General features: G+C 52.0%; 7 protein-coding genes across 7 annotated transcripts; 4 read left to right on the top strand and 3 right to left on the bottom strand.

The window, feature by feature from the left end:
• Positions 1–68: 68 nt before the first annotated feature.
• EDD37DRAFT_615829 (uncharacterized protein) lies at positions 69–2,882 on the top strand. Its single transcript, XM_062815627.1, has 2 exons — positions 69–522; positions 576–2,882. Exons 1-2 carry the CDS (start codon positions 248–250, stop codon positions 2,803–2,805), a joined length of 2,505 nt encoding a protein of 834 aa, XP_062674897.1. The 5' UTR covers positions 69–247; the 3' UTR covers positions 2,806–2,882.
• A 2,157-nt stretch (positions 2,883–5,039) lies between these two features.
• On the top strand, positions 5,040–6,914 carry EDD37DRAFT_32306 (uncharacterized protein). Its single transcript, XM_062811482.1, has 4 exons — positions 5,040–5,247; positions 5,296–5,769; positions 5,819–6,031; positions 6,082–6,914. Exons 2-4 carry the CDS (start codon positions 5,338–5,340, stop codon positions 6,700–6,702), a joined length of 1,266 nt encoding a protein of 421 aa, XP_062674896.1. The 5' UTR covers positions 5,040–5,247; positions 5,296–5,337; the 3' UTR covers positions 6,703–6,914.
• A 37-nt stretch (positions 6,915–6,951) lies between these two features.
• Positions 6,952–8,428, bottom strand: EDD37DRAFT_32173 (calponin domain-containing protein). The gene is made up of 5 exons (XM_062811463.1): positions 8,198–8,428; positions 8,052–8,123; positions 7,963–7,997; positions 7,815–7,892; positions 6,952–7,740 (listed from the first exon to the last, which is right to left on the bottom strand). The coding sequence occupies exons 1-5, from the start codon at positions 8,209–8,211 to the stop codon at positions 7,202–7,204; spliced, it is 738 nt and encodes a 245-aa protein (XP_062674895.1). The 5' UTR covers positions 8,212–8,428; the 3' UTR covers positions 6,952–7,201.
• An 86-nt stretch (positions 8,429–8,514) lies between these two features.
• On the bottom strand, positions 8,515–11,869 carry EDD37DRAFT_615815 (dolichyl-phosphate-mannose-protein mannosyltransferase). Its single transcript, XM_062815626.1, has 3 exons — positions 11,263–11,869; positions 9,170–11,213; positions 8,515–9,118 (listed from the first exon to the last, which is right to left on the bottom strand). Exons 1-3 carry the CDS (start codon positions 11,505–11,507, stop codon positions 8,651–8,653), a joined length of 2,757 nt encoding a protein of 918 aa, XP_062674894.1. The 5' UTR covers positions 11,508–11,869; the 3' UTR covers positions 8,515–8,650.
• A 38-nt stretch (positions 11,870–11,907) lies between these two features.
• Positions 11,908–14,122, top strand: EDD37DRAFT_32100 (Pre-mRNA splicing factor PRP21 like protein-domain-containing protein). Its single transcript, XM_062811453.1, has one exon. The coding sequence runs from the start codon at positions 12,205–12,207 to the stop codon at positions 13,783–13,785; it is 1,581 nt and encodes a 526-aa protein (XP_062674893.1). The 5' UTR covers positions 11,908–12,204; the 3' UTR covers positions 13,786–14,122.
• Positions 14,123–14,745: 623 nt separating this feature from the next.
• On the bottom strand, positions 14,746–16,534 carry EDD37DRAFT_32098 (aquaporin rerated protein). The gene is made up of 6 exons (XM_062811452.1): positions 16,133–16,534; positions 15,893–16,079; positions 15,654–15,839; positions 15,562–15,603; positions 15,442–15,514; positions 14,746–15,389 (listed from the first exon to the last, which is right to left on the bottom strand). Exons 1-6 carry the CDS (start codon positions 16,345–16,347, stop codon positions 14,869–14,871), a joined length of 1,224 nt encoding a protein of 407 aa, XP_062674892.1. The 5' UTR covers positions 16,348–16,534; the 3' UTR covers positions 14,746–14,868.
• Positions 16,535–17,595: 1,061 nt separating this feature from the next.
• EDD37DRAFT_615812 (uncharacterized protein) lies at positions 17,596–20,719 on the top strand. Its single transcript, XM_062815625.1, has one exon. The coding sequence runs from the start codon at positions 17,868–17,870 to the stop codon at positions 20,580–20,582; it is 2,715 nt and encodes a 904-aa protein (XP_062674891.1). The 5' UTR covers positions 17,596–17,867; the 3' UTR covers positions 20,583–20,719.
• The last annotated feature ends 20 nt before the right edge of the window (positions 20,720–20,739 follow it).

The following is a 20,739-nucleotide window of genomic DNA, read 5'->3' as shown; positions in this document are numbered from 1 at the left end:
GACCGACCAGGATTGTGCCGAGGATTCTCACAATCGAGCGAATGGCGTCATTGATTGACTGTGCGTGTTGATCGGCTGACCTGGGGAACTTCTCCTGTCCGGACTCCAATACTGTCAATGACCATAGAGCTTCATCTTCATCCTTTCCTCCCGCTTTTCATTACTCCCAGGTTGGAGCTTATGAGCTTTGTATCATACTTTCTCTTGTGCCATTCTTAACCGCGATCACCGTTTTCAAGTGCCCATCATGCGGCTGGTTTCCGCATGGGCAGTGCTGGCAGTTGCCCTTCCATGCTTTGTCGAGTCCTCACGATTGACCCCGCCGGTGCTCCCACTTATCGTGCGAAACCCATATCTGAGCACATGGCTGCCCAACGCAAGAGATCTCCCTTGGGAGCATTGGCCCATGTTCTGGACCGGTCAAGAGATGGGCTTCTCCGTCCTGGCCAGTGTTGCCGAGGACAGGACTGTATACCCATTGCTGGGAAGAGGTCAGGACTCCTTGGTCAGGGAGGGTGACAAGTAAGAACAACCACATGGACTTACAGCATCGTTCAGAGTCTTACCCTTCGCAGTTATACCATCTCGTACCCTGTATACCATGGGGCTCAGTACGATGCCTCTACCACCAACCTATCTTATTCGCTTCCTCTTCCTTCCACCTACTCCAATTCAAGCAGCCTGGACATCATTATCTCGTTTCTTTCGCCTATAACTCCTACCTCAACCGTCAGACAATCACTGCCAGCAAGTTATGTTAGCGTCTATGTTTCGGGAAACATACCTGTTGATATCTACATGGACGTAAATGGTCAGTGGGTGAGCGGGAATCGAGGTAGTAAGATCGTCTGGGACCTCACCCATCGACCGTTGGACGGTTTGACCGAGGGCTTCAAGACGTGGTCATTCAAGAGGGAAGTCGAACAGCTCTTCACGGAATTCCAGGACCGCGCAGAATGGGGTAGTCTACATTTCTCTGCTCCTGCGGGTGTCCGACACGAAGCTGGCACATCGGCTCTGTTAAGGCAGCGCTTCTCAAGGACGGGTACCCTTCAGAACTCCATTGACAATACCTTCCGCGAGATCATGGATGAGGAGCCGGTCTTTGCCTTCTCGAAATCCTTCTCACTGAATTCAAGCACGCATTCCGTTTCACATGACAGTGTCACATTCACCGTGGCTCATGTTCAAGATCCAGTCGTGCAGTATGCCTCCGCTCGGGGCTTGACTTACATGCGTCCTCTCTGGGAGTCCTATTTCAACACAGTCGACAAGTTGCTTACCTTCCACTACCTGGACTTTCAGAATGCCCGAGATCTTGCCTTCAACTATTCTGCCCAGCTTGCCGTCGATGCGTATAAGTCCGGTTCTGCAGATTATGTGGACATTGTGGCGCTGTCTGCTCGACAAGCACTGGGCGCCACCAGCTTCTCCGGCACCCCTGACGATCCGATTCTGTTCTTAAAAGAGATATCCTCCAACGGAAACTTCCAGACTATTGACGTTATCTTTCCCGCTTTTCCATTCTTCTTATACACCAACCCTCGATGGCTTGGATATCTGCTCGAACCGCTCATTGAGCATATGTTGAGCGGCCAATACCCCAATAATTACGCCATGCATGATCTCGGTACTCATTTCCCGAACGCGACTGGTCATGCCGACGGAAGTGACGAGTACATGCCCGTCGAAGAATGTGGAAACATCCTGATCATGGGCCTTGTGCTGGCCAACGCCTTGAAATATGGCGCCAATACTTCCGTGGGTGCAACATGGGAACCCATGAGTGAAGTTCCACTTTCTAGGAAGCTCAGTGATAACATCGCTCCTCTGACTGTTGGCAGTCAGGATGGCCAACTCTATATCGACAACCCCTGGGCTGGCCAAGCTCAAGGACTGAAAGTGGCCAAGAAATGGGTCGAAAGGAGTTACCCGTTATGGAAGCAGTGGACTAGTTATCTTGTGGAATTCTCGTTGGAGCCTCACAACCAATTGTCTACAGATGACTTCGCCGGCTGGCTGGCGTTGCAAACAAATTTGGCGCTCAAGGGCATCATTGGCATCAAGGCTATGGCTGGACTCGCCGAAATCACAGACAATCATGAAGACTACAAGACTTATAACAATATCTCAAAAGTCTACATCGCCAAATGGGAGGAGCTTGGTATCTCTCGCGACAAGACTCATGCCAAGCTTGCGTACGACTGGTACGGCTCCTGGACCACCACATACAACCTCTATGCGGACAGCCTGCTCTGCTTCCATCTCGGGTCGGACAACAGCTCCCTTGCATCAAGTAGTATTGCCGGACGGTACGAATACCAGAAACCACTTAAGGAGATCGACGGTGACAAGGATGGATTCGTGCCCAAGCATATCTACCAGATGCAAAGTGACTGGTACTGGTCTGCTCGGCAGAAGTACGGTCTTCCACTCGACTCGCGACACTTGTACACCAAGACTGACTGGGAATTTTTCGCCATGGCTGTCGCAGCGCCGAAGGTTAGGGCAGGTATCCTACAGTCAGTGGCTAAATGGATCAATGAGACGGCCACGGATCGACCCTTCACCGATTTGCATATGACAGAGGGCAATGGAGGGTTTCCTGGACCCAATTTCTTTGCACGGCCAGTTGTTGGTGGCCACTTTGCATTCTTGACCTTGGGACAGGCCTGCAATGGTAAGGCTATGGAAGGGTTGAAATTCTTGGATGATAGCGTGACGACAGATGGTACCGCGTTGGATGTGCAGAGTATTTTGGACAAGGAGCGGGCTGAGGCTGAGTGGGCAATGCAGGAGCTTTAGTCCTCACTCGTATAACACATAAAAACGCGGATTTTATCATGATGGCCAACTTACTGGTTGACGTTGGTGCACTTTCGTTCGGTGTATTAATTGTCTGCCTTGTGATTTCCGAGGTCAAAAGCTCTCGTCAGCCCTTTTCCTGGACCTTCCGCCTCCACATCTGGTGCCGCCATCCCTTGCTATGGCAGACCCCACCGCCCACGGAAAACCCTCGCATCTTCCAATCCGACGATGCAGGAAGGTGGCCACCAATGAAGATGCGCTGCCGCGCCTACCATTGTGCAGAGCGATCAAATGATTGGACTGCATCGCTGGCCACTACTCAAGTGTTTCGAAAAAGCGGCCACCAATAGGAGGCAAACTAGACTTGGTCATACTGCCTTCTGATGCCTTTAAAAGACTGCTTACCACCCCGGTACTCCCTCTCGCCTCTTTCCTTCCGCCGATGTAGCCTTTGGGTTACGGTCCGCGCCACTCTCCGTGCGGGCCAGACATATCTGTGTCCCTGGCTCTCCACGAATGTATTCCTGTCCATACGTTCCAGTGGCTGGACCCGTTCTGGTCGCTGGTGAATCTTGAGTCCATAGGCACTGGCGATCAGTGTGATCAACCTGGACTCGGTTCAGTGTCACCTTCATTGCTAGGATTGTTCTCCGTGGACGATTCGCAGCCGACCTCAAGCCAGTTTTTCGAATATGAGGATTTTGAGGCTGTGTATCCTTCCGAGTCGATTTTGGCAGGAATACCCTGACAATGGCCGCTTGCCACGAATCCAAGCGCAGTGGATGCTAGACAAACTCGGCATGATGACCTCGGGGGTATTGTGTCGTCCTCTGGTGAGGTTGCGCCAGCACCAGAAAACGAACATCTGAGTACGCCCATGAAGCCGGGGTTCGGTATTGAAAATGTGCAGGATTGTGGTTTCCATGATGATTATGCATCATTAGTGATCGCTGGATCATCTACGTTCAGTTCAGCGAAGGTTTCTCCAACAACAAACCCCTATCCTACTGGACGCTCACGATATGGTGATAATGTCGTCATACCAGCGTATCATCAACGCCAGAACGCTTACGCACCTTTGGCTGGGTGTGCTCACCCCAACGCCCCACCCTCGATCGGCTCAGACCATACGCTTCCCGAGTCGACTCCTTCCTCAAGTGAGCATGGATCAGCCCAGGATTCAAGAAGCTTGCGTTCAACGGCTTTCCCTCCGAATGTCGAGACATCGAATACCACACAGGATCCTCCATTCGAAGCATGGGTGCCCTTCCGATGTACCGTGTGCAATCGACCTTTCAGCAGCAGGAGGTCGCTTCAGTGAGTGTCGTGCGCCAGATGCCCTCGAACATCATTTTAACTGTCGCAAGTCGCATCACATCTCCCACAAAAAGTTCACGTGCCAACAATGTGGGACGTCTCTGAGTGATCTGCGGTCTCTTCAACGACATGCGATTACAAAGCACAGCGCGGCGAGTCACCATTGTATATGCGGGAAAAGCTTTAAGAGAAGAGATGTTTCACTTCGCCATGAGAGATCATGCCCCTTGAAATGAAGAAGATACAAGCATGAAGTGAATGAGTCAAGTAGTAACGTCGAGTCAGTTCGCTCGACCAAGGTTCGGGAGCCGTTGAGGAATATTAATTTTGTTCCAATTCGTTAATCACCACTTTCTTTGACAGCTTTTGTGCTGGATTTTCCGGCAGACCACATGGGCCATGCCATCTGGCAAGCCTGTTTCGAGAAAAAGTGGGATCATTGAACCGTTGTTGCCCCTCAGGTTCATTTGGATACCATATCTGAATGTCAGTCAATCCGGAGTCCTTTTCTCAGAACAATCGAGCGTCAGCTTTACCGATACTGGTGCTAGCCTGAAATCAAGGCACGCGCAATCGTGAACTTGCTGGACCATAAACATGTATCGTCGTTGTACTCCCCGTCGGACGGTGCCATTTTCTTCGAAAACAGACCCGCCGTTTTGGGTGGTTGAGCATCTTGCCTAGTAGGAGTGTGCAGTCTGCTTGTTGGAGGTCTAGAACACTGTTATGTAAGCGAGGCTGGAGATTAAATTAGGCTTCTCCAGGCATCCAGGGGCATGAACCCACTTGACGCGGCTCGCTAACTTAACTAGAGATGCAGGGTCTTTGGGTCCTGGGAGGCTGCGGCGGGTCGGACCACAACATGCACGCGATGCTTTGGCATACTAGCCTCATCTCCGGGCACTGGCGTCCGTGTTTTGCGCATCCTTCGTCTCGACGTGACAACGCGACGTGATGCTCTTTGCTCTTCTTCTCCCTTTTCGTTCCTGGTCTGAGTAGCGACCTGAGCATCGCAGTGCATTCGTTCACTTTGTTCGTTACCACAGTCCTTCGTTCCAGTTGATTGCTCGTGGAAGGCACATCTTGGGCTGCATATCGAAGTATTCCGTTGACTGCCATACAGTAAGTTGACGAGCCGCCAGGTCACACAGACTTGCTGATTATGGATAGACACACAGTCTTTCCCGCTTGCTCAGATTGTCCTTCGTCAACATGAATGCCCTAACCTCTCCGGCGCGACGCGTCCTCGGCGAGAAGGATCCAAACACGCTGCTCGCCCAGGTTCAGTCACCTAAGAAGGCGAGACTCGACATCGGGTTCGCCAGTCCTCGGTCCGTGAAGCCCGCTCACCCCTCAGGTAGCCCACACGCTGGGCAAAAACGAAAATTACAACAGGTGGAGGACGAGGCAGCGGCGGAATCACAGAACACGTCCACCCTACACCTTCTCTCGCAGAGGACCGAGTTATTGAGTGATGAGGAACCCTCAGTGCATGAAGAGGGATTCTACACCTCAATGGCGGAGATCAAATCTACCCCGAACACTCTTCTCACGTCTTTCCATGCATCACAGGAGGAGCATCCTCAACTCGAGGCCGAGTTTGTGATTCTTGATGAACCCAGTCAGCAAACACTGGACAAGATGGTATGTTTCTCTGCGATGTGGTCCACTTCCGTACTGATGAGTCCTCTAGCATGCTGTATCATTTACGCAGACCACTTCACAGCTGGTACCACCCCTACGGCCCGGTTTGGACAAGGCGCCGTCTCAACTCAGCTTGAGTATGTCAAGTCTGATAGACTTCGACAACAATCTCTCTTCTCAAGGTGACGACATGCAAATGCTCGAAGAGCCAGACCACAGGCAAAACTCCGAAAAGGACGCCAGGAAAGAGATGCTGCTTGAGGTATACTCCTCTGCTTGTGCTCTGTTGCTGTTACTGACGTCCCCGCTCAGAAAGCAGAAACTCTCCGGACCCGACTTCAGCTCGCCTTCTTCAAGGTAGAAACCAACCAAATTTCCAAGCCCTTTGCGCGTCTTCAGGTGCCCAAGGCAAGATCATCGTCCCCAGACCTGGCAAGGTCGTCATCTTCTTCCTCCACACTGAGACCTCGTTCCGTACACCATCAGACGACCACCATGACTCCCGAAACTCGAGTTGCTATCGCACGCGCGAGGGCGACCATGGGGCCGAAACCCAGTGTGAAAGCCTTGTCCAGCCTACCTATACCGAACATAGCTCCGACCGCCTTCTCCGCCAGGTGGAACGAACAACAAGAGAACCAAGGTGGCCAGGGCTTCCCGGCGTACATGCCTAGTAGTCCGCCGTTGTCGGACGGTGGAGAAGCGGAAGTCGACCAACCGATCAAGCGTGTCATCCTCGAACCTAGAACGCCTGTACAGCGTGCCAGTCCTGGCGGAGTTCAGCATGGGAGGAGCAGGGCCCAGACGGAAGTGCAGTATGGTCGATTCCGACCTGGAGGGCTGACAAGCAGTGTCATTAAGGGCGAGGCTGCAAACAGCCTGCTCCAGCTTGTTAGAGGTGGCAGCGGCGGTGTCGGGATGTGCGGCCTGTAAAATGTTTGTATTCTGAAAGATCTTGTAAAGATACCATGGATGATTCAGCATTGTCGGAGATAGCAAGGAAAAGGGCATTTACTGTTCAGCAGCGGCGTTCCAGAGAAGAAACAAAATGTCAGAGTTCAGACGAAAAATCAATACCACAGAGTCTTTCATATTGTGGCTGCAGCACTGTCTGTCCAGCAGCTCATTTGCAGCCAAAATGTAGCACCTGCAGTCATCACCGGAAGATACAACTCATGCAGAAGGACAATTCCAAATTCCACAACACGGGTATCTCATTTTGTTCCCGCTGCTCGCTCGCAGTTCTGCAGCTGTCGAGTGCTAACGAAGTCTATCTACACACAAGAGTGCCTGTTCGTGAGTACAGGTATGGGCTATTTCTGCTCCTTTTCCCCAAAGCCTTGTCGCTAGCGGTTTGATGCCTTCAAATACATCACACTGCGTGATGTGCATTAATATCGTAATCTCGTCGGGTCTTGCAGGCTGGCAGTGCCTAGAAGGTTTCTGGCTCTTCCGCCCCATTGGCCTCCAGATCCGGGATTTCGAACCCTTCCTCTGTGCTATAGAGGATTGCTTGGATATGCTTGATCAATCCGTTGTCGTCAGCCTCGATACTCGGGTCTTGTTCGATAGCATTTTGGAGCAACAGCTCGATATCGCGGAGTTTGCTGAAGTAGAAATCACGTTCCTTTTCCAGACCGGCAATAGCCTCCTTGAGTTGTTCATTCTCTTGTTTGAGGGCGGAAGATCCTGCAGTCGACACACGTGGCGGAGCTCGGTTCACAGGTGTCGTTCCGGTCTTTCGCGTCGTGCTCGCACCCATACTGGCTCTCGGCGCAGCAGCAGGCGCAACGGCAGCGGCTGGACCTCCTGCTGCCTTTCTTCGCGCTACTGCATCGTACTCATGGCCCGGGAAGTATTGATCCCAGAATCTCTTGGACCACTGCAGGAACTCGAGGTTGTCCTGCATTTTGCACTTAACGAGTGACTCGACGGGTACTGTTCGATCGAGGCCATGCTTTGTGAAAGTATCTGAGAAGATTTCGCGTCAGTATGATTTCACTAACGACAAGTCGTGTCTTTGTTCACTGGGATATTTGACATACTCTGTAGTATTTTGAAGTTCTGTATGTAGGCGTACTCTGTGTTGACATTGAACTTGACCCGACTCATGGGCATATCAACTGCGGTATCAAGTCAGCACTGGTCGCCTTGTCCATTGCTAGTTCTTCGGAGAGAGGAAGCGATGCGTACGGAAGATGGAGTCGTATAGTTGACAGAAGGCAGCCCTAGAAATGCAACATCAGTCTCGGACTGAACACTGTGACCCTGAAAGAGCGTACCCTGTCCCGCATTGCTCGACTTTTGTAATGTTGAGTTGGAGCAGCCCATTGAGCCAGTTGAGGAGCTCTTGCCTGTCAGCTGAGTCAGTATAGTATCGACATTTGGCTGGATGGTTCGGGGCATTGGCTGGCCTCGGGCAACGTACCTTGATTCACCCATGATGGCGGCTACGATTCGTAGGGGGAAACGGAGCGCAAGTAAGGTTGGTTCGAGTCGAAGAGATGTACCAGAGAATCTTAGGAGTAGCGAATCAATCTGAGGTCAGAGGTATAACAGGAACGCGCCGAACAAACAAAACGATCTCGAGTGAACGTTTTCCGTTGATGGAGGGGATGCTTTGTTGTGATGCTGCGCAAGTTAATTAAACAGTTGGAGTCGCGAGTTGCCAAAGTTTAGATCGCCACGATAAGTTAGCCTCTTTCCAATTCAATCACGCCAGCACTTTTTGTTCCGCGTAGTTACAGTAAAGAGTCCCTCAGGACTATCAGAAATCATATGCCTCATCTAACAAGTTGTATCCTTTTTGATTCCAATTCTTAATCTACACTGCTAAAATGGAGCGATTATATCTAGCACTGAATTCCTTCTGACAGGTCATCTACTTCGTTGCCTCACTGGCATCGCTCGCAGGCTTCGCCTTGCCGTCATCTCCCTTATTCTTGACAGATCCACCTGCTTTTGCTTGCGCGGGTTCACTGTTCGCTTTCTCCTCTGGAACTCCCTTGGTCTCAGGATTTTGTCCTTCAACATCAGGATGGTCCGGTGCGACCCCAGAAGGATCGACCTCGTTACCATCGGCGTCAACCATCCTAGTACGGGTCTCATACTTAGTCGAAAAAGACGCCCTGCCATCTGCCAGTAGTTCCTGGATCTTTGCCTCATCCAGAAGGTTACCGTTCTGGTCACGGTACTCGACACGCTCTTCTTGCCCAAGAATCTTGGTCTCAGCTTGTGGAGTGACAGCCGCTTGGTCGTCTTTGTTCTCAGCATTCTCATTAGCAACCTTGGCCGATTGTGCCGTGGGAGTGACGTCTCCAATTCGGCTTGGTGTTGAATATTTGGAATACTAGGACTCGTTAGTATGAAGCGTTCTCCTGTGTATTCTCACGAGACTCACCTCGGTGTGGAAAGTGTTGCAGTCAAAGTCCCAAGTCTCGAACAACTTCACCGCTTTGCACTGGTCTTGTGTCCATGCGTTGCCGTAAGCCAGCGGAGCGTACAAGGTAAACACCCCGATGGCGAATGCCACAAAGAGGACCGCGACAGCGCGGCCGATCTCTGGATGACCTTTGAGGCCGAGAGATGAAATTCTGTTGGCTCCAAAGTCGAAAATCTGGCACATGGCGATGATGGCAAAATACAAAGCAGGGAAGTAATGGTGCAGGAACAATTGTCGTGCCATCAAGAAGAATGGGAAGTAATGAAATGCCCAGCCCAAGACACTCTGTCCGATCTCGTAATCAAATCGTTTGAAGTTGACATTGGAATAGTCGCCGCAGCTTCGTTGCCAGCGGAGGACGGCAATGCCCTTGAAAACGACATATGCCAAGATAGCAAGACTGGAAGGCCACCAGATGGCAGGGTTGCCCAGAAGATAAATTTGACGATGATCCTTGCCCCAGAAGTTGATACCACGTCTTAAGATAGGCCACGAACCTGGGCGAGAGTCCCAAGCGTGGGACTCGACGAGGCCAGCGTTGGTCTTCCACATGACCTTTTGTAATTCCCAGAACTTGCCCAGGAAGCCGGGGTTCTTGTAGTTGACTTTCTCGGCGTCCTCTCCCAGCTGTGGATGATCATTCTGCTCAACGTACCAGACGCTGTTGGGTAGAGTGCCGCCTTTAGCGCACGTCACTTCCTGTTGCTCGAAACCCCAATCAGGCAGCTTGACCTTGTGTGAAAAAAGGACACAGCCAGTCATGATGTGCACGAGCTTGAATTTCGTCTGAATGGTCCGCAGTCTTGTCTTGGCCTCTTCACCATCAGACATGGACTTGATAATTTCCACACGGAAAAGGTCATTGGCGTCTCCTTCAAAGCCCTCGTATCCGTACGCAGTAACCTCTTGTTGCCAATCTGCTTCAGTGACTGGAGGTCGCACATCATGAGAGTGGATTCGGCGGTGAGTTATGGTATGGTATAATCGGATGACATCGCCATCTTTGATGAATTGAGGGCCGTCAGTCAGATTAGCCCAAGCACGTGGTCCAGTGATGGTGACATTGTCTGCAGTGATCGGCTGGGTCTGATTCTCAATCAGGAAGACGTTGTTCTCATCTTTGTGAGGATAGAGAGTGATTTGTTGTTGCTTGCTGCCGGTTGGATACATGTGTGAGTGAGAGTGGAGGTAGCCGCCCTGAGTATTGTGATGTCTAATGCTGACTTCGCTGCCAAAAGCTACGTCTGCCGGTGTATCTGCCATACCCTTGTTGTTCAAAGTTGCCTGGAACTCGGACGACATGAAGCCATCGCCGTCACCCGGATTTACCAGGCAGAGGAAGTGAATGCCGAACATACCGACGTAGAATGCGATTGGGATGACAATGAGACAGAATACTCGAGCGAAGAAGTGCTTGAACCACTTTCTCGGGGTGATATAGACGTTGTCGCCCAGGAGAACCCAGAGTTGAAGGACCGTCAAGCTGCCCACCCAGGCAATCGTGAAGAGACCAACCCACTTCACACTGACTGTCGCACCCAGACCGAGGCCGGTCGCTGCAAGCCAGAACCACCAACTAGCGTCGAACGCTCGATCAGGACCGAGCTCGTGCTGGTTATTGAAGCATGTCCAAGCCAAGGCCGTGAAAGCGGTGCAGATGACCAATGGTGAATCAAGCAGGATCAGTCGAGATTGTGTAACCAAGCCATTCTCAAAGATCAACAAAGCAGCCCCCAGCGAAGCAGTGATAGTCTTACACCCGGCCGCCTTCAAGGTCAAGAACATGGTAGGGATAGTCAAAACTCCGAGTATCGCGGGCAACATGCGCATTGAGACGTAAGGGACACCGGGTTCGAGGTAATCTTTTCCAATATCCTTGAAATCGAAGTTTCCGTCGAAGCCAGCGGCCCAACCAGCAAGTGTGATCAAGAGTTTTGCCAGAGGAGGGTGGACGTCCATAAAGAATTTGCCTTTGATGTACTTCGTCGCAAATCCACCAAAGCTATTGATGCTTAGTCTCTATGCCCTGAGTCTCATGGATGTAGACTTACTGGACCTCATCGAACACGACACTGGTAGGCTGATAGATGCGGAACAAACGAACCACACAAGCCAACAGGGTCAAAAGCGCCATGACCTGATAGTCGGAGCCGGGAAGGAGGAATACATCATTATCTGTTACTCCGTCGGACGCATAGCTCTTTGCTTTTATGGCCGTCACTTCTTTTGAAGGCGCAGGAGTAGGAGCCTTGACTTTATGGGCAGTCCCATTCTTTCGGGGAGCTGCGTTCGCCATGGTGTTATCGCCAATTGAGAAATGTGAAGGGGTGTTATTCCACGGTGCTCGAGTGCCGCAAGGCTGTCCGCAAGAAGGGATCGACGGTGGTCAGGCCCTGCGTTGGAAGAGGAAAGCTGGTCAAGGAGAGACAAGGAAAGAGAAGGGAATCATTGACAGGTCTAGAGACCAGATTACAACGATTTAAAGAAGAATCATGGAAAAGAAGAAGAAGCACAGGGGTGAAGGTTGAGTTATTGAAAAGGCTCAGGAGGACGATTGATGGATAGGACAAGTTGTTCTTGAGCATTTGACAACTCCGCAGCTGCGCAGTCCAAAAAAGTGACACAAGAGACACATGCGCGTCCACCAGTCGCGTTGTAGGCGAAGCGGCACTCTCCTTTTACTACTAGGCCTTACGAGTAAAAGCCCCTTGCCAACTCACCAGCCACAGAGCCTACATTGAGCCACACTTCTGTGGCGGAGAAGTCAAAAGTTTGTGGAGCAAGTCATTTCTACGAGAACATTTCCAGGCCTCTACGTCTACAAAGCTGCTGGCAGCACTGCACATTATCCAGTGGTCATTAATGCTCCAGACTGTTCTGCACGCCATTCCTATCACAACCTGAAGAGCGTCCAGGGAGTGTAATAGTCCGCTCAAATTCTCGCAGGAGAAATCAATTGTATTCCTGCCAGGCACTCAACCTCATTCTCGACCATGGCGCAGAACGGCGCAGTCCCAGAACTGCCCGAGTCCGTCTCAAAGCCTCCTGAGGGAGTCATCCTGCCTCCAAAGGACATCAGAGCCATTATCGAGAAGACCGCAGGCTACGTTGCACGAAACGGTCCAGTCTTTGAAGACCGCATCCGCGACAAAGAGCAGGCAAACTCCAAATTTTCCTTCCTCAACCCGAACGACGCATATGCACCTTTCTATCAGTGGCGACTATCAGAAGTCCGCTCTGGACGAGGTACCACCGTTTCAGCTGGAAGAGCAGGGGATGCTACACCTGCACCAGAAAAGCCCAAGGGACCAGAACCTCCTCCAGAACTCCATTTCAGTGCGCGAATGCCAAACATCAGCGCAGCTGATCTTGAGATTGTCAAGTTGACTGCACTTCACGTCGCCCGCAAAGGCAAGAGTTGGATGACTGCTCTGGCGGCAAGGGAGGCTCGGAATTTCCAGTTCGATTTCCTTCGTCCACAGCACTCGTTGTACAACTTTTTCCAGCGACTGGTTGACCAATATACCATCCTACTACAAACGGGTCCTGAAGGCCAAAAAGCAGAATTAGCACGGATACAGGCTTTACAAGCAAACATCCAGAACCGGTTCCGTGTGCTCGAGCTGGCAAAGAAACGGTCCGAGTACGTCAAATGGCAGGAAACGCAGAAGCAGAAGAAGGAGGAAGCAGAGGAGGCTGAAAAACTAGCCTACGCACAGGTTGATTGGCATGATTTTGTCATCGTTGAGACAGTCCTCTTCACCGAAGCAGATGACCAAGCTGATCTCCCTCCTCCAACAACTCTCAACGACCTTCAAAGTGCCAGTCTCGAACAGAAAGCGATGATGAGTCTCTCTCGCCCAGACATGCGCATCGAGGAGGCAATGCCCACCGATGACATGAACGGATATGCCTACCCTGACCCCTACGCTCAGCCTCAAAATAGCGGCTGGCCCGCGCCTGAATCCGCACAGCCAGCGATGCCAGGCTACGCACCGTCGCCTGTCCCCCAGGCACCCATACCATCTTACTCTCCTGCTCCCGCTTTCCCACCACCGGCATCGGTGCCATCTCCTCAACCTCCGCCTCAGTCAACAGCATCCCCAGCGCCTATACCAGGCCAACCGCCCATGCGCATTAAGTCAGACTACGTCCCACGAGCTCAACAGCGCGCCGCCCGCGCCGCCACCGCAATCTGTCCCAACTGCGGCCAACAAATCCCTGTCGCCGAGTTGGACGCCCATTTGCGCATCGAACTCCTCGACCCAAGGTGGAAAGAACAACAAGCAAAAGCCACGGCCCGCTTCTCAACGACCAATCTCGGTGGGACAGATGTCGCCGCCAATCTCAAGCGCCTACGTGCCAGGACTGATGGAACCGGCGCATCTGCAGATCCAGTGGCAGAAGCAGCCGCTAGAGTGCTGGGCGAGCAGGAAGAAGAAGAACGGCGCAAGCGTATGCGCATGGACGGCGGGACCGACTCACCCGTCTACCCCGGCGTAGGAGGTACGTCACAGCAGCCACCAAACGTGCAGGAGCAGATCCGTCAAATCCACAACAAGTATGGGTCGTGAGAAGGGCTGTGAAAGTGTAGTCACTCTGACTCAAAGCCAGTTGAAGAGACGACCGATTTCAAGGCTGCTCAATCACGACCTGCAGACGTCGTCCACTATCTCGACTTCGAGGTGATGCCACCTAGACTGCAATCGTCGTAGTGTACTAGATCAACTACCAAGCCGCCACTCCGAGTGTCGTCTATTGCACATGCTGCAGACACGCCGATCCGAGATTCACGTTTTGAAGCAAGCTTGGAGCCTCACCGCCCTCAACATGGTCATTACGTGTTTGACGCCTTCCAAATGGTTTGGGGCAGGTCACTCGGATGCCCCCATGTCGGCAGATTGTGGTACTGCAGCCAAGTAGGCCAATCTATGTACTCCATCCTGTGGCTCGACACTTATGCCACGCAATCGATGACAGTTGAACAGCTCACTTACCGACTACGAGGTTGCGGACGTTCGCCGGGATCGTACATCCCTTGAGCATAGTCAGTGGCTGAATATCGCACTGATATGGCTATGCCTAGCTATCTCGGCATTCGGCTGAAGTCTCTCACACGGCACCGGGATGTCCCATGTCGTGTTGAATCTGCAGGGATGGAATGTTGATATCCAGACTAGTAGCCTGGTCGAACATCATACGCAATAGTTAGCCGGAAAGGCACAACGGACGACGTTTGAGACGGCCACCTATCGATCACCATGTCCAGTAGGCCGTCTACCAAATAAAGTTGTCACTGAATAAAATGTATTATACTCACACTCTTGTATGTCTGTGTGAATTATCAAAAGACCAAGTAACTTAGGCCATGCCCGCATGACAACGTAGACTTTTCCATACCATAAAACCATAGGATCGAAAACAACAGATACTCCTCTGTATGCCCTTTGCACTTCTGTTGCTTGCTTGTAGAATGTTCAGATTCAGTGCGTTCTGCAAACATGCTTGAACGCTATACCAAGAGCACGATAGGGGTATCCTATAAAACAAATTCTTGTACAGGTGAACAATCAAGCTCGGAAGAACCATGGACAACAATGTTGGTAGCCGTCGGTATTGACCACAAAAGACGCAATGGTCTCACAGTGCGAGACAACTCAGCCCGATGAGGCTGGATCAACAGTTGCTCTGTGATGGACTGCAGCCGTGCCGTTGGCTCCAGGGGCGTTGGTGCCTTGGTACGTTGGGTTTGTGCTCTGGTACGTTGGGCTGGTGCTCTGATATGTTGGGTTGGGGCCCTGATATCCCGCGTTGGAATCTTGGGATGCAGTGGCTCGATGTTGGGGGATTAGTGATCCGGCTCTATCTTCATCCCTCGAAATCTTTGGTGCACTATCCTGGGACGACATCGGTTCGATGGCAGCAGTCGGGCTGATGACAGGACGAGTGAGGTCGCGCTCTGGGTTGTAAGCAGTCGCTTCGAGGTCGTCAAAGTCTTGACCAGGGTTGGCGGTTTGATATTCACAACTCTTGATGAACCAGAAGAAACCCGACGCAATAAGCGCCCCAAGGAGAGGGCCTACCCAGTAGATCCAGTGTTCACTTGGGAATTCGCGGCTGGCGACGCAAGGTCCAAAGCTACGAGCTGGGTTCAGCGACCCGCCAGTGTAGTAAACACCTGGTGATTATAAGTTTAAGATACTTCAAGGTGTTGACAACCGTGAACTTACCAGCCAGCTCGGCGATGAATAGAGACAACCCAATACCCACTGGTGCAAGGAAAGTTCCCTTGTGCTTCTCTGCCTGCATGGAGTCAGCACTGCGCGGAGAATCAGTCGGGTCGTACTCACAGCAAGCATGAAAATGGCAAAGACAAGCTGGGCAGTGAGGAACTGTTCTGTTGTTAGACTTGTCTTTTTCCAGTCTTGCACAAGGAACCAACCATTTCAATGAACAACCCCTGTACCACGCTGGTACCCCCACTCAGGGACGTTGTGACTGCAAGCGGACCGGGGAAGAGACAACTGACGACACCAGCCGCTGCCATAGCTCCTAACATTTGAGCGATGAAAACCAGCCCACCACGAATGAAGGGCACGGCGCCAATCAAGCAAAGACCAAGAGTCACCTGCGATTGTTATCAGTCATCTCTTGTCCTTCTGTGCACTGCGAACCACTCACGGCTGGATTGAAAAGACCGCCCGAGATTCTGAAGAAGATCCAAGCATTGACAGCAAGGGAAAAGCCAAAGCACAGGCTGATGTAAAGAAGCTGGGCAGGAACAGGGCCTTGTGGAAGGTTCGTACTGGTGCTACCAGTCGAAGTTTGAGGGGTGTTGGCGACCTGAGTGCCGGCGAATGCGAAGAACCTAAGAGCAGGACATCAGCAAGAAAACCTTTACAATGCGGTGTCACAACTCACAAGAAGAGAAACGTGCCCACGAACTCGCCGGCCATAGCAATGAAGTGGTTCCGAGGCTTATTTGGGATCCTCATGAAGAAGGAAAGTGGTTTGGGGCCCTGCATCTTCTCGTCTTCGCCTGCGTGTGTTGCTCCGGTTGAATTGAAATGATTCCTTATTCTGCCTTTGCCAAAGACACCAGGTAGAAACCCGGATTTCGCGTTGATGTTATCCATGATAACTTGGAAGCACCTGCCGTCGGATCTTCTTGTACACGATACGTTCACTGGAAGGAGGCAGCTGCGGCCTCTCAACGAACAAGGAAGGAGGAAGGTCGTGAAGAAGGTCACAAATAGGAGTACAGAGGTTACAGGAACAACGCAGCAACCTGTATCGAAAGAGAAAAGGCCAAACCTCGACAAAGCAGTGTAATGAGGACCAATTGAGCCTGCGAGGATATATTCTCAGAAGTCAGTTTTGTAGCAGATGGCGTTCCACGTTAGGGATAACTCCAAGGGAGTGGTAAGATAAGCGTCTACTGGAGCAGCAACGATGTCATGAAGGGCAACGACTTCAATCGCAGGGTCCATGTGGATGGAGGGAAACGCCATTCAAAGCCTAAAAAGGTCAAGAAGAACTCGAGTCTCCCACGGTCCTCGTAAAACTGGTGATGGTGCGTCGTGGACAATGGGGATTTGTACATGCGGATCGACATCATGTACGGAGTATCGAGTGGAGAGTCGTGAATCGTTAAGCAAAACGGAATGACGAGGGCTGCAGACGTCGAACGCGTGCATTGGGCATGGTGCCCGTGTTTCTACCCACCCCCAGCCGCGCATTAAGCCCGACATGGCCGTTTAGGCGTCGAGTCTAGCCCCGGTCGTGCGCCTATTCAACGATGTCTTTGGCACTAAACGTTGTAAACGAGCAGAATTGATGGATTGACTTAGCTGAAGATGAGGTAAGTGAGTTCGCTGACCTGCCAAACGATTAGAAGCTCGACTATATCTGTTGTTTCCGCGTAATCAACAAGCGAGTTCTTAGTGCGTCCTGGAAAAAGGAGCCTGTAGATGAATATCCAGCCTCGAATCTCAATGTGTCAAGGAACCGGGGTCGAGGTCAGCAATCCAGCCCGGGGTTGGTATGCCTGTAGATGAATTTTGGTTGCCGTTATCCGGTACGAGCGTGAAGTAGGTAAGGTATACCTGGTAGACGTGCTATAGAAACTCCGTACCAGTACTGCGGCTCTTGTACGAAGGAGATAATGGGGAAAAAAGGATGTCACCACAAGATTGCGTGGACATAAGTCACCTCTAGCATTGCGTGGCGTTGTAAGTCATCTGTGCCGGTCATCAGTCTTTTTTCCCCGTAGATCTATCTGTTCTGCACGTGATCAAGTCTGCTTCGTTGGAGCATTCAACTCTCCAGTGCAGATGCAAGGATTAACTCAGGGTACTGTCACTTGAGCAGCAGGATACGGCGAAAGGGCACAATCGGATACAGAATCCATTCCACATCAATCAATGACTGGAAGCCTCGCCAGGCTGCACTGCAAACCTTGGAACTTCGTTTCTCAATCCGCCTCCTTCTTCACGCAGCGTTCCTTCCGAGCCTTGCAGATTTCCTTATACCTCATTATCTTTCCTCTATTTGACGTTACCTATCGCTCATCGCCCATCGCTCATTGCAAGGCGCATGGAGTCTCGCTCCGTTTCAATTTGATAGCGGACCCATCGCCAACCACATATCCTCCACGATGCGTCCGCTTCGCTTTCTACTACTGCTCGCTTTCTTCATCGCTCTACCAATAGCACTGACCTGCTGGTCTTTACTCAAATCATCGGAAAGTGCCGCGGACGCCCTTCAGGCCGGCTACGATACCCGACCAAGAGGCATCAGGGCCTTATTTTCCTTTTCTACACCCTCTGCACTCTTCCCACCTTCCGCCATCATCAGCCTGACGAACGACAATTCAACCTTCTTCCTTGCCAGGCCAGCAGCGTTTGGACCGGGTCTCCCATCAAAGGGTCTTAGCGGTCAATTGTGGGTTGGCAAAGGATTTGGAGATGATGCACTATTGAAAGAGGAGAATATCCATGTTGTGGGTTGGGAATTGGGGTGCTCTGACGTGCCGGGTTGGGCAGATGAGGCATCGAAGCGTGTGCAGAACCTCCCGCAGGTTGATCAGAATGAAAAAGCAGTCAAGGGGCGCCGTGATCTGGATCACGCAGCCATGTCAAATGAAGCAAGCGTCGACGGGTCAGACGTTCTTTCCGATGACACTCTCCTCCCCGACGATGGAACGGACGATTACCTTCATCGGCCGTTGCCTGACTCCAATCCTGCCACACCCGCTCAGCCTGGCGAGCCTGCAAATATCGATATAGCCGACAAGAACAAGAAGGCGACTCATGCAGATATTGAGTCATTACAAGAAAGCGCCGATATTGCAGGGAAGATCGTCATGGTCAGCCGAGGCGGGTGCGGATTCTTGGAAAAGGTCAAATGGGCTCAGCGACGTGGAGGGGTGGCTCTCATTGTGGGAGATAACGAACGTGGAGCCGCATTGACTATCATGTACGCGAAAGGCGATACATCGAACGTGTCAATACCAGCAATCTTCACGTCCTACACGTCAGCGCATCTTCTCTCTTCCCTTGTCCCGCCGGAGTCGGGTGAGGATGAGGACGGGTCTCCGAAAGAGCCGGACAGGCCCTCTAAGGGTGCTCCAAACCACGACAAGCATGCGAACCACAAACAGCAGGGCAACAAACCAGTCTTCACTTCTACCAAAACAGGAGCACGACAACCTACCATGGTCCCTGCTGGCGAGACTGACGAAACAACTGAAGAGACGTGGCTGGGTAATGTTCTCTCCGCAATAAGACTGAACGAGAATTCCCCGTTCGGCCACGCTGAAGACAGCCGCCGGCCACCTAGCAGTGGCAACATTGACTGGGTTTTGTTGGAAGACTGGGACGAGGAAGCAGCTCCGAAATCAACCAACAAGGCGAGCATGGCGGTCAATCCTGCCACATTATCGACCTCAACACTCAAAGCTCAATCAACGAAGTCAAAACGTCCTGGCGAAGATGATTTTGTGATCGGAGTACAGGATTGGCGCGACACTGATCTCGTGGCTCCGAAAGCTATCAGTAGCTCGACCAATGTGCCTGCTAACGGCAAGAACGTCCCGTTAGAATCTGCTTCTACCATCAAAGGCACAGATGTCCCGGAAGAGACATTGAAAGGTGGAAGCATTACTCCTGGTAGTGGTGAATACGACCATGTCAAGTCTGATCACCGAAGTCCGCGAGGGAGAGCATCTTCCAAGCAACACTCAAATCATGAGAAAAGTCAGCATGGAAAGCAGTCGTCCGACGACTCCTGGCTCGACGTGTTCAGGTCAAGTAAATCAGAGAAACATGCTCCCAAAGCAGCAGCATCTAAGAAACAGAAGCGCCCTGGGAGTAATGTGAAGGACCACGCGGCGCCACCAAAAGAGGAGGAGGAGCATCCGGGACTCTGGGTGACACTGACGCCAACCAGCGTGTCCACAAGCCCCTTCTTTGACACCCTGCTTGTCCTTGTCGTAAGTCCACTCGTCACTCTGACAGTGGTCTACGCATTGCTACTGTTGCGGTCGCGCATCCGGCGACGAAGATGGCGAGCACCCAAGTCGGTGGTAGATCGCTTACCTGTTCGCACCTACCACACAATGTCTACAGCGTCGTCAACAACTTCCTCGCAAGTCGCATCGCCGGCTTCCTCCTCACCGGCGTCGCCTCTACTGGTGTCGACATCACAGAACGTATCACAGAGACCTCGGCCTCGGTCACAAACGACGAACGGCGTGTTCTCCTCTTCAGCGCCTGCAGATTCGTCGATGTCAAGCCCTCAACCGACGTCAACGGAGAAGCCGCAGTCGCCCGCAGCGGCAGCCAAACCCACCAACGCCAAGCGGAAGCGATATACTGGACGACAAGTCGAGTGCGTGGTCTGTTTGGAAGAGTACGTCGACGGTGAGAGTAAAGTCATGTCTTTACCGTGTGGTCACGAGTTCCACGCCGAGTGTATTACGCCCTGGCTGGTAAATCGGCGGCGCACGTGTCCAATCTGTAAAGGCGATGTCGTCCGCAGCCTGGCGAGAGGCGAGGACGAGACTCTCGAGAATGAGCAGACGAGCGACGACGTGCAGGATCGAGTCGCGCAGACTGTCAATGAAGAGCCGAGTGCTGCGATACCTATTCCTTCGGGGAATGACCGGAGGGCGAACGAAGATGTCGAGCGCGGACAGGCTGCTGACGCGCCTTTGCTGGGCGAAGGCGAAGGCGAAGGTGAAGACAGGACTGTCCGGCAGCAGGAGGGTGAGGTCGCTCGGCAGTCTGTTTGGAGGAACATTAGCGCCAGTGTCAGTCGGCTTAGTGGTGACACGCTTTGGAGGCAGACTCCCGTGGACCGGAACAGATGAGTCTGTCCTCTTTTAATGACAACTATGTGTTTTGCATGCATGGAGTTATGGAGCATCTTTGGGCTGCAGACTTGTCCTCTCAACTTGATAGCCTGCTGTAGTCAACGAGGCATTGCATGGGTGAATGATCCATAATCATAGCCTGGCGAGAATATTA

This window comes from Exophiala viscosa, assembly GCF_022695815.1.
Source record: "Exophiala viscosa unplaced genomic scaffold EDD37scaffold_1, whole genome shotgun sequence".
Taxonomy (NCBI): domain Eukaryota; kingdom Fungi; phylum Ascomycota; class Eurotiomycetes; order Chaetothyriales; family Herpotrichiellaceae; genus Exophiala; species Exophiala viscosa.
The sequence above is the reverse complement of the archived record's forward strand: the minus strand, read 5'-3'. Positions and strand labels throughout refer to the sequence as shown.

Coding starts and splice junctions, on each gene's coding strand:
- EDD37DRAFT_615829 (XM_062815627.1), top strand. CDS start 248: ATGCGGCTGGTTTCCGCATGGGCAGTGCTGGCAGTTGCCCTTCCATGC. Junction 523..575: donor TTGGTCAGGGAGGGTGACAA/GTAAGAACAACC, acceptor TACCCTTCGCAG/TTATACCATCTCGTACCCTG.
- EDD37DRAFT_32306 (XM_062811482.1), top strand. CDS start 5,338: ATGAATGCCCTAACCTCTCCGGCGCGACGCGTCCTCGGCGAGAAGGAT. Junction 5,770..5,818: donor AGCAAACACTGGACAAGATG/GTATGTTTCTCT, acceptor TGAGTCCTCTAG/CATGCTGTATCATTTACGCA. Junction 6,032..6,081: donor GGAAAGAGATGCTGCTTGAG/GTATACTCCTCT, acceptor GTCCCCGCTCAG/AAAGCAGAAACTCTCCGGAC.
- EDD37DRAFT_32173 (XM_062811463.1), bottom strand. Junction 7,998..8,051: donor GTCGAGCAATGCGGGACAGG/GTACGCTCTTTC, acceptor TTGCATTTCTAG/GGCTGCCTTCTGTCAACTAT. Junction 7,893..7,962: donor ACTATACGACTCCATCTTCC/GTACGCATCGCT, acceptor TTGATACCGCAG/TTGATATGCCCATGAGTCGG.
- EDD37DRAFT_615815 (XM_062815626.1), bottom strand. CDS start 11,507: ATGGCGAACGCAGCTCCCCGAAAGAATGGGACTGCCCATAAAGTCAAG. Junction 11,214..11,262: donor GTCGTGTTCGATGAGGTCCA/GTAAGTCTACAT, acceptor AAGCATCAATAG/CTTTGGTGGATTTGCGACGA. Junction 9,119..9,169: donor GCAACACTTTCCACACCGAG/GTGAGTCTCGTG, acceptor AACGAGTCCTAG/TATTCCAAATATTCAACACC.
- EDD37DRAFT_32100 (XM_062811453.1), top strand. CDS start 12,205: ATGGCGCAGAACGGCGCAGTCCCAGAACTGCCCGAGTCCGTCTCAAAG.
- EDD37DRAFT_32098 (XM_062811452.1), bottom strand. CDS start 16,347: ATGGATAACATCAACGCGAAATCCGGGTTTCTACCTGGTGTCTTTGGC. Junction 15,840..15,892: donor GCGGTCTTTTCAATCCAGCC/GTGAGTGGTTCG, acceptor TAACAATCGCAG/GTGACTCTTGGTCTTTGCTT. Junction 15,390..15,441: donor ATTCATCGCCGAGCTGGCTG/GTAAGTTCACGG, acceptor TATAATCACCAG/GTGTTTACTACACTGGCGGG.
- EDD37DRAFT_615812 (XM_062815625.1), top strand. CDS start 17,868: ATGCGTCCGCTTCGCTTTCTACTACTGCTCGCTTTCTTCATCGCTCTA.